The sequence below is a fragment of the Hemicordylus capensis genome, chromosome 5 (assembly GCF_027244095.1).
Source record: "Hemicordylus capensis ecotype Gifberg chromosome 5, rHemCap1.1.pri, whole genome shotgun sequence".
In the NCBI taxonomy this organism is placed as follows: domain Eukaryota; kingdom Metazoa; phylum Chordata; class Lepidosauria; order Squamata; family Cordylidae; genus Hemicordylus; species Hemicordylus capensis.
The window spans coordinates 235,709,741-235,721,207 of NC_069661.1; the positions used below are offsets into that span (position 1 = coordinate 235,709,741).

The following is an 11,467-nucleotide window of genomic DNA, read 5'->3' on the forward strand; positions in this document are numbered from 1 at the left end:
ACACTGGAACATAGGAAGCTGCCTTCTATCCAGTCAGACCATTGCTCCATCTAGCTCAGTATTTACACAGACTGGCAGCGGCTTCTCCAAGGTTGCAGGCAGGAATCTCTCCCAGCCCTATCTTGGAGTTCTGCCAGGGAGGGAACTTGGAACCTTCTGCCCTTCTCAGAGCAGCTCCATCCCCTAAGGGGGATATCTTACAGTGCTCGCATGTTGTCTCCCATTCAAATGCAAAGCAGAGCAGACCCTGTTTAGACAAGGGGACAAGTCATGCTTGCTAAGACCAGCAGTCGGCTCCCCACCAGGCTCCCCACTCCGCCACTCCCTCTTTGGCTCCTTTATTTTGCATCAGGTCCATCGACTCCCAGTACCTTTAAACATGGGCGCTAATCTCCAGACTCCGAGGCCACCAGCAGAGGTGTACTGCCCAAGAGCTGTCTCCAGCAGAAAAAGCGGAATCCCAGCAAACACCAGAGTCAGGAAGTAAGGGATCAGGAAGGCGCCTGGGAGGAGAAAACCAAAAAGGAAACCAGATCAATCATGTCTACACTGACCGGGGCAGCAGCGTGCCAAGGCTACAGGCAGGAGTCTTTCCCAGCCCTCCCCAGGTACGCCCAGGATTGCATCTGGAGCCACAAAGTGCTCCTGCATTTCCACAAAGTGCTCCTGCTTCTGCATGTTAGGGCTGGCAAGCCACTCATGCCACCATCTTTGCCTAATCTCTAAAAAACTTCTATTCTAATTTCTGATTAGAGTGGCCAACATGGTGTGCATTCCAGTGCTGGTGTTTCTGCTGCTACCACTGTTTATATACTGCTTTTCAACATAAGGTAGCAATGCAGTTTCCACAGAAGAAGTAAATACTGCAAAATAAGATGCCCCCCCTGTCCCCAAAGGGCTCACAATCGAAAAAGAAATAGAAGGTAGACCCCAGCAACAGCCCCGGGAGGGATGCTGTGCTGGGGTTGGATAAGGCCCGTCCGTTGCTCTCCCTCTGCTAAATATAAGAGAAGCGCCACTTCTCTGCACTGTCAGGGCTGACTCTAGGGGAGTTGTGTTGCAGAGGCGGGCAGCTGTGCAAGTAGTCAAAACAGTGGGTGGGAACTTGCATCACACCACTTGCAGTGTTTCCAATGGAAGCCGAGTTGCCAAAGTGCCAGCTTGTTACTTTAGGTGGATGCTCAGCTGTCTGCCTCTGCAACACCTCCAAGGCTGCCTTTGTTGGAGATAGAGTTCCAGTGCATCGACCTTTTGCATCAGTTATCCTAATGACCACTAGGGGCATTGAGAGTAGAGATAGTGAGTAAGGGTCTCCCTAGCTGTTCTACCTGTCACTACACTATGACCCCTGATTGGACTCCTCAGGTGTTTCCTGTGAGTCAGATTCCCTTCCTTAGAGAGCAGATGGCAACATCTCTCTCGCTCCCTACCTATTCATTACGTAGTTCTATAGATTAGGATTAGGTATTTCCTATCCAAAGTGTACTTCACCAATAAATATTTAGTATTTAGTTTTACAAGAATCTCCATGAGTCTTCTCTAAATAGCTGCAACAACTAAACTCTGCATTCTACTCTGTAACTGGAGTGGGTAGCTTCTTTAGTGCTCTGCTAATTTTATCTATCTATCTATCTATCTATCTATCTATCTATCATATTTTTACACTGCCCAAAACTTACGTCTCTGGGCAGTTTACAAGAAGATTAAAAGTAAAATATTAATTAAAAACAAAAACAAAAAAATTAAAAGCAAGAAATATAAAACACAATTTAAAATTTTAAAACAATATTCTAGAGACAACATTAAAACAATCAAAACAATATCAGTTAAAAGTCTGGGTGAAGAAATGCATCTTTAGAGGCTTTAAAAAAGATGTCAGAGATGGGGAGGCTCTTATTTCACTAGGGAGTGCATTCCAAAGCCTCCGGGCAGCAGCGGAGAAGGTCCGTCCCTGAGTAGCCACCAGACGAGCCGGTGGCAAATGCAGACGGACCTCTCCTGATGATCTCAATAGGCAGTGGGGTTCATAACAAAGAAGACGTTCTCTTAAATACCCAGGGCCCAAGCTGTTTAGGGCTTTATAGGTTATGACCAACACCTTGTATTTTGCCCGGAAACATATCGGCAGCCAGTGTAACTCCTTCAATACAGGAGTAATATGGTCTCTCCAAGATGACCCAGAGACCAGCCTGGCTGCCGCATTCTGGACCAACTGTAGTTTACAGACTATGTACAAGGGCAGCCCCACATAGACCGCATTGCAGTAATCCAGTCTGGAGGTTACCAGCAGATGTACCACTGTTTTGAGGTTGTCTACTTCAAGAAACGGATGTAGCTGGCGTATCAGCTGAAGCTGATAGAAGGCACTTCTGGCCACTGTCTCAACCTGGGACACCAAGGAAAGACTTGGATCCAGAAGCACCCCTAGACTGCGTACCTGTTCCTTCTGGGGAAGTGTGACCCCATCCAGAACAGGCAGATCAAAATCATCTCCCAAGTTTCGACCCCGCACAATGAGTACCTCCGTCTTATCTGGATTCAGTCTCAGTTTGTTATCCCTCATCCAGCCCATCACCGACTCCAGGCAGGCATTTAGGGAGGTTATGCCCTCTCCCGATGATGATGACATGGAGAAATAGATTTGGGTGTCATCAGCATACTGATAGCACCCTGCATCAAATCTCCTGATGATCTCTCCCAGCAGTTTCATGTAGATGTTAAACAACATCGGAGACAATACGGAGCCCTGAGGCACACCATGCAAAAGTTCAGATTTTGAAGTAGAACATTCTCCAAGGGACACCATCTGGAACCTGCCCGAGAGGATTAACTGGGGGATCAAAATTACAACCCCCAACAGACTTTCCCATGTGCAGCGGCTGAAGCAGACTGGAAACGCTGATGCTGTGCATCATGCCAGCCATTGTCTATCGATGATATAGGTCAGGGGCTCCCAAGCTTGGGTCTCCAGATGTTGTCAGACTAGAATGCCCATTCCCATCATCCATGGCGGCAGGACTCATGGGTGGTGTAGTCCATCTGGGGATCCAAATCTGAGCGCCGCCGCTATACTTAATTCCTGGAAGTAGCTCACAATCCTTCCCATGGGGGGAAATGAATCAGTGCTCGCTGCTGCTGTTGCTGCTACCACCATCACTACAAACATTTATATACCTCTTCCCAACAAAAGTTCCCAAAGCAGTTTACATAGAGAATCAATCAATCAATTAATCAATCAATGCTGGCTCCCTGTCCCCAAAGGGCTCACCAGGTGGATAGACCCCAGAAGGATGGAAAGAGGAAGCGCAAAGTGCTATTCAGATATGAGAATGTAAGTGTACAAAGGTGTCCGTGCACATGAACATAAGGAGGAACAGAGCTATACTTGGGTGGATGGGTTCAAAGAACCTGAGCAGCCCAGCTCCTGGGAGCCGCCTGGCTCGCCCCTCCCCCTGAGCTCTGGCCGGCCTCATTCCCAGCCAGCTTGGTTGTTGGCTTGGTGAAGGGAGAGAACAAAGAAAATACCCAGCTGACCACGAAACCCGCTGGGAAATGAGCTTCAGAGGGCTGCGTGAGCTGGGTGCTGGCCACACCCCCGGCATGTGACATCACATGCAGGGAGAGTGGCTGGTGCGTGCAAGGGTTTGCCGGGGAGAGGGGCAAACACAAGCCCCCTCTTCCCTAGCTACATGCCTCCATGCACAGGTTTCTGTGTGAATGATTGTACGTGTGTTCATTTTAAAAGTGAGCCTGGGAGCAGAGGTGCACCTAGGTAATTAGCCTGGACCTAAAGGGCTTTGGAGGGCTCCCCTCCCCTGTAAATTAAGCATCGTCATGCTTGGCTGGGCAACCACACCACCCGGGACAGACTAAAGAGGATTTGGGGACCCACAGCAGTATCCTTTTTATAATTATATCTTGATTTGCATTTTAATTTTGAGCTCATCTTGGCTGAAATATAAGATATAAATGCAATCAATAAATGATAACATAAATGAGTCTGTTCTTTCCTCTCTCACACGCAAACATTCACATAACTTAGAAAGACATGCAGGTTATTAGGCCTTTCCTCTCAAATTCTCTTTCGTCCCATGCTCTCCACTGCCTCCTTTCCCTGCTGCTATCCATTGCTAATTAAGCCACTTCATCAGATGCACAACAGAGAAAAATTCAGCAGGTGAAGCCTTCCATATCATATCACATTCCTATGCCAGGAAAAGCTGGACCTGTTGAATATCTGCCTGCATGCTGCTCTGAAAAACAACAGGAGCCCTGCTAGGAAAAAAAAAGGTGGCAACCTTATACAGATATCCTGTGGCAGTTCTGCAACCAGAGGCGTATCTAGGGAAAACAGCGCCTAGGGCAAGCACTGAAATTGCGCCCCCCAACCCCCAAATATCTGACACCCATATTTCAGATAACTGGAGGGAGAGAAAGTGGAATAGACGCTTTCAGGCAGCAAACACTCCCTGAAACTAATGGGAAAGTGAGTGCTCAGGGAGGCTCCTGGGGGGTGCGTGCCCTGTCCCCGGACTCAGAGAGGATGGCAGCGGGCACCGGGGGGGCGGGGGGGCGATTTTCAATTTTTTTTTTAAAAAAAAATCAACTTTGGTGGTTGGGGTGGGGGTGGGGCATGGCAGGCACTTGGCGCCCCCCTGCAACTGGCGCCTAGGGCACATGCCCTGCCTGCCCCACCCTGGTTACGCTTCTGTCTGCAACAGTTCTGTAAGAAAAGTCACCAACTAAATGCCCTTCGAAGGTTATGGAACCTTCTCTGGAGATTTTAGTGGTTAAATGTGTGATGTGTTTTGTGTGTGCATGCTTAATATATAATTCACATCTTGGTAGATGAGGTTAGGCTTTATAACCCTGGAAATTCTTCCCAGTTTGGCACTTTTATGATCCTTCACGTTTTTAATAGAGGCTAGAGATGGAGGACACCGGGTCCTTAGCAGAACAAAGATTCCAATATGAATTGGCCTTTGGAAGCAGTGATGTAAAAAATTAGATCAGCAACCATTAATGCAAGCGGTAAGGCAAATAATGATTACTAATTAATATCGTAATGGCTCTCTATTTATTCTTCTTCTATTTATTGAGAAGAATGCAAAAAAGGCACCCAGCCTAGAACAGACACAAAATTGTCTTTTCATTTCCACATAGTAATTATTTGCAAGCTGTGAGCAAGGTCATACAGGAGACCAGGAACGTCACAAACTCTGCAAAATGTTGCCATGTGCAAATCCTAAAATAGCAATAGCAATAGCAATAGCACTTACATTTATATACCGCTCTATAGCTGGAAGCTCTCTAAGCGGTTTACAATGATTTAGCATATTGCCCCCAACATTCTGGGTACTCATTTTACCGACCTCGGAAGGATGGAAGGCTGAGTCAACCTTGAGCCCCTGGTCAGGATTGAACTTGTAACCTTCTGGTTACAGGGCGGCAGTTTTACCACTGCGCCACCAGGGGCTCTTTCACAATCTTTGCCTGTTGACTAGAAACCAGCTAGTCTTTGACTTCTAGATTATAAGAACATAAGAACAGCCCTGCTGGATCAGGCCCAAGGCCCATCTAGTCCAGCATCCTATTTCACGCCGTGGCCTACCAGATAAATCATTATAGATAGACCAAGCTACTCTTTCTTCCAGTGTAAAGATCCTCATTTCAGTGTGGTGCTTGCATTTTTATTTATTTATTTAGCACATTTTTATACCGCCCTAACCCAAGGTCTCAGGGCGGTTCACAACAAACAAATACTAAAAACAATTTAAAACAAATAATAAACAATCAAAAGTTAAAAAAAATAAAAGTTAAAAAGCTAAAAAGTTAAAAGTTAAAAAGCTAAAAAGCTTGGGTAAAAAGATAAGTCTTTAGACCCCTTTTAAAAGCCACTAGAGATGCGGAGACTCATTCCCACGGGAAGTGCGTTCCAAAGTCTCGGGGCGACAACAGAGAAGGTCCGTCCCTCCCTGGGTGGCCACCAAACGACATGAAGGTAGCCACAGACGAGCCTCCCCTGATGAACATAGTGGACGATGGGGATCATGCAGAAGAAGACGCTCTCTTAAGTACCGTGGGCCTAAGCTGTTTAGGGCTTTATAGGTTACTAGTATGTGTAAGCCCGTTGTAATAACGGGCTCTGGGGAGGGGTTGCCTGCTGCCGCCTCACCCGCCTCGGGCGCACTCCTCGGTCTGCCAACTTTGGCCGAGGCGGCGGCTCTGCCGCCACCTCGGCTGCACTCTCCGCCCACCGCTTCTGCTCCTCCCGGCTTTTTTGCTGTGGCGGCGGCCGCCACCATCGGGGCCAGTCGCCCCGCCGCGGCCACCCCCACCTCGGCCCGCACTCCTCGGCCGCACTCTCCGCCCACCGCTTCTGCTCCTCCCGGTCTTGCTGTGGCGGCGGCTGCCACCATTGGGGCCAGCCGCCCCGCCGCGGCTACCGCCACCTCGGCCAGCACTCCTCTTCTCTGGCGGCCTGGTCCAACATGGCCGCCTGTCTCTGGGCAGCCATATCTTTTTGGGCCGATCTGCGCATGCGTTCCGCGCATGCCCAGAATGGCCCAAAAAGACACGGGCACACGGGATCACGGCCTAGGCTTTTATTATATAGGATAACCAGCACTTTGTATTTTGCTTGGAAACCTATCGGCAGCCAGTGCAACTCCTGTAATATAGGAGTAATATGGTCTCTTCGAGATGACCCGGAGACCAACCTGGCTGCCGCATTTTGTACTAATTGTAGTTTCTGGACTACGTACAAAGGCAGCCCCACATAGAGCGCAATGCAGTAATCAAGTCTGGAGGTTACCAGCAAGTGTACTTTCCATCCAGTTTACTAATGAAGAGAAGAACTAAGAATAAATCTCTGGTTCCTTTTTAGACCATGAGCTCTTTGGGAATGGGGAACAATTTTCTCATCCCTTTTGCTATGTAAATCATTACAGAACTGTTTTTGTTTTTTGTTTTGGCTGAAAAGTGGTATATACATAATAAAACTACTACTACTACTACTACTACTACTACTACTACTACTGGAAGATGGTAATTACAGCTTGCAGCTGTAGTAACCTCCACCCATCTCCTTACATTGTTATAAAGCCCTTGGACCAACTGCATTTCCTGCTTTAAGCTGACCTTCCCTTGTCCTGTTCCATGAAACATTTGCAGAGGTGTAGCCACAACCCTGCCTGCATGCACATCATAGAATCCCAGGGTGCACACAAATGTAATGAGTTTGTATACTTGCTTAACAGGCACGCTTAAGTACTATTTGCTACATTGGGACAGGCTGTGCCTGTGCTTCACTACAGATGAATCCACAAACCATCACAGATTTAAAAGCACTCTTCATTGCAGGTAAAACTAGGTTGTCACAATAACAATCAACTTACGGGAAAATCTCTTTCTATAAGACTACTACTACTACTACTACTACTACTTCTTCTTCTTTATTTGTTTGTTTGTTTATATACCGCTCTTCAACCAAAGTTCCCAAAGCAGTATACATAGAAAAATAAACAAGACATAAATAAGATGGTCCCCTGTCCCCAAAGGGCTCACAATCTAAAATGAAACACAAGGCAGATACCAGCAACAGCCACTGGAGGGATGCTGTGCTGGGGTTGGATAGGGCCAGTTGCTCCCCCCACCCAATTGCAGCCTAAGATATACTGTATTTACCTGAATCTAAGACTATTTCCCCCCAAGTTTCTTGTTATATAAAACATGATGGAGAAAAGTCATGACAGACTCCTGCTACAGTTGTAGGGAGGAGAGAAACACCCAGATCATATTCGGTTGAGATGGATAGTGGAACATTCAGCAGAAATTGCAGACGTCTCCTTGTCATACCTGAGAATACAGATGAAGAAACAGCACCTGCAACCCCAAGTTCCTCTACAGAGACTATGCCGTGGCCAGCCACAAATGACAATGATACCAGTACTCAGCTCACTACTCATTCTGGTCGAATTATCCGGAAACCCCTGAGGTTTTGAGATGAGTAATAGACCTACCAATTTCCAAAGGTTTAGATGTACTGTTTTAATAATGATAATTGTTGTTGGTTTAAGAAAGGGGGGAAGATGTGTGGAAATGTGTTTTAATAAGACCAGCCAGTAGGTGGCCCTTCCTTCTTCCTGCCTGTACTTCTTGTTGAACTTGTCGCTTCCTGTTACACAATAAAGTAGTCTTAGCCTATAATGGCTGCCTTCCTCTGAGTCTCATGACAAGGTTGATTGATTGATTGATTAAGTGCCATCAAGTCGGTGTCGACTCTTAGCAACCACATATGGATAGATCCTCTCCAGAACGATCTGTCTTCAACTTGGCCTTTAAGGTCTCTCAGTGGTGCTGTCATAATCAAGTCCATCCACTTTGTTGCTGGTCATCCTCTTCTTCTCTTTCCTTCAACTTTCCCCAGCATTGTAGACTTCTCAAGGGAGCTGGGTCTTCGCATAATGTGTCCGAAGTATGATAGTTTGAGCCTGGTCATTTGTGCCTTGAGTGAAAATTCTGGATTGGTTTGTTCTATGATCCATTTGTTTGTTTTCCTGGCTGTCCATGGTATCCTCAAAAATCTTCTCCAGCACCAACTCATGACAAGAAGGTCGTCTTAAATTCAGAGTCCTGTTCCTTTTGAGTAAATGCCTCTACTTTGTAAGGGTGTCATCTTAAATTCAGAGTCGTCTTTGATCCGGGTAAATACAGCAGTTTAGTGTTTTCTGTTTTGTAAACTATTTGGGAATGCTGCCAAATAAGCAACTGAAACTTAAAAGAAGAGCAATCAAGAGCTTGACACGATGCCAGGAGAACTCATGGATTTTCCCTCCTGTGCAGTCACAAAAGGCAAGGAACACTCTTTAGGTCAGGAGCTGGTAACCGTAATTGGATTTGATTTGATAACAGATGGAAGGAAGTGATATAATTAAAGGGAGGAGGCAAATTGGTGGAAGAAGAGTGGGAAGCAACAGAGCCTGGATCTGAGGCAAAGAGCGCTTTCCTCGAGAGTCTTGCTTGACCTTTGAAATTAGTGTGACTGGGCTGCAATCTGGAGATTCTTGTCTGTCCCTTAGCTAAGGCTGCATGCCCATGCACATTTCCTTGGAAGTAAGTACCATGATCATCAATGGAGCTTGATTCTGGGTGAACATGCCTAGGTTTATGCTGTAAATATTCTGTAGTAGGAACATAGGAAGCTGCCATATACTGAATCAGACCATTGGTCTGACTCAGAACATTAGTCTAGCTAAGTATTGTCTTCACAGACTGGCAGCTTCACCAAGGTTGCAGGCAGGGATCTCCCTCAGCCCTATCTTGGAGAAGCCAGGGAGGGAAATTGGAACCTTCTGCTCTTCCCAGAGCGCCTCCATCCCCTGAGGGGAATATTTTACAGTGCTCACACTAGGGATGTGCATGGAACCACGGCGGGGTGGCTCAAAGGCGGCGGGGGTCTCCCTTTAAGAACGGGGGCAGAGTGCACTTACCCTTCCGGCCGCTTTCCTCCTACCAGCGTTGGTTTTTTTAACAGCCCATCATGGCGGCAGCATACTTCCCTGCTGCCCTTTTGCCCCCCTTTTCTGGATATGACCGGAAGTTGCTGGCACGCCAGCAAGTTCCGGTCATATCGGGAGGAGGAGGTAAATGGTGCGGCAAGGAGGTACCCTGCTGTCCCGATGGGCTGTTAAAAAACTCGACACCGGAGGGGGGAAAGCGGCGGGAGGGGTAAGTTCACCCTCCCCCCACTCTTAAAGGGAGACCTCTGCTACCTTCGAACTGGTTTGGAGGCCCATACAGGGCCTCTGAACCAGTTCCGTGCACATCCCTAGCTCACACTTCTAGTCTCCCATTCATATGCCACCAGGGCAGACGATGCTTAGCTAAGGGGACAAGTCATGCTTGCTACCACAAGACCAGCTCTCCTCTCCTAGTAGTGGGAGCACTATTCTCACAGCAGCATCACAGCAATATGATGTTCTGCCTATTTACTTGGAACCAGGTTGCACCATATCTAATAGAATGTACTCCCTTGTGTGTTTAAGATTGCCTCCTTAAGGTTTCCAATTGTTGGGTTTTAAACTTATTGGCTGACATACTGTGCAGCATTATGCACACATTGTTAAATGTAACATTTGCATAGTTGTGCAGAGACACTCTTGCACAAACACAAAAATGGAGCAAATGCAACAGTGTGGCCATTGTTTCCAGTGGCCGTACTACTACGCAACTCTTTTTTGTGTAATGTTTGTGGTTGCATAACGTGTTCACTTGTGCAAGAGTGCTCTTGTGCAACTGCACAAATGTTATATTACAATGCACATGTAATGCTACATAGTATGTTAGCCACTGTGATATTTTCGTTATTTTGCTTTTTTATAAGATGTTTTACTTCAGATAGTCAACAAAAATAACTGTTTTATGCTATTGTTTTATTGTGCTTTGTGGATTTTAATCTGTGACTTTTATATTGTTTTTAAATTTTGTACACCGCCTAGAGATGTATATATCAGGCAGTATAAAAATATAATAGATAGATGGATAGATAGATAGATAGATGGATAGATAGATAGATAGATAGATAGATGGATAGATAGATAAAATTAAGTAATAATAATCTCCTTAATACAGCATATCAAACATAGTAGGTTTTGCATGCACTCTGGTTGAGAGACACACCTAAAGAGCAAGCGCTGAGTAAACATTTCAAACAAACTACTATAATTATGAATTCTGGTATTAACCAATCACAGTTAACCTTTAGCATGTCATCCTCACCTCCTCCATTCTTGCCACAGAGATACGGGAAGCGCCAAACATTGCCCAAGCCAATGGCATATCCTATGCAGGAGAGCAGGAAGTCAAATTTGCCTTTCCAAGAGCCTCTGTCAGGGATCTCTTTGTTCTTCTGGCTGGTGTCCTCTTCTTCTGAAACTTTGGACTCTGTCTCCCCAAGAGCTGCTTCCTTTACCTCAGAAGGGGAGTGCAGCTCCACTGATGTGGTGTCTATTTTCCCCATTGCTGCTTGTGCTTACCTCATGGGGGAAGGAAAATGGCGGACACAGAAGATTAGGCTGGGCAAATTCTTCACTAGCACCTGTAAGGCAGGATACACAAATCTGTATTTTGCAATAAACCAACAGGGTTATAGCTACATATAATTGCACATCCTGTTGCCCATTGTCTTTACTTCTACATTTTTATGACAACTTAAGGACCACCATATTAGCAGAAACCATCTTCAGGACACAAGAGAAGCCTGGATCAACGCTTCTCCTCCAAGAAACTAGCCCATATGATTTACAGCAGGAGTTCTAGGCCTGAAGCCCTGGAAGCATTTACCAGGCCAATAAATTTCATTTAAATCTATGCCTGAGGTAATGACTCGGTAAATCTTCCACTAAGTTTTTTCTCCTGGCTGCCTGGCCATCCTGACACAGGAATTTCATTTATTGGGGTTAAATGA

At 46.2% G+C, this 11,467-nt stretch overlaps 1 protein-coding gene across 1 annotated transcript in view; it reads right to left on the reverse strand.

Moving 5' to 3' along the window:
* LOC128327114 (sodium- and chloride-dependent GABA transporter 1-like) overlaps positions 1-11,020 on the reverse strand; it is a 66,019-nt gene extending 54,999 nt beyond the window's left edge. The window contains exons 1-2 of the mRNA XM_053255395.1: positions 10,780-11,020; positions 372-503 (exon numbers count right to left, since the gene is read on the reverse strand). Of these exons, the coding sequence (XP_053111370.1) occupies positions 372-503; positions 10,780-11,020 (373 nt within the window). The remainder of the gene's footprint in view (positions 1-371; positions 504-10,779) is intronic.
* Positions 11,021-11,467: the final 447 nt, after the last annotated feature.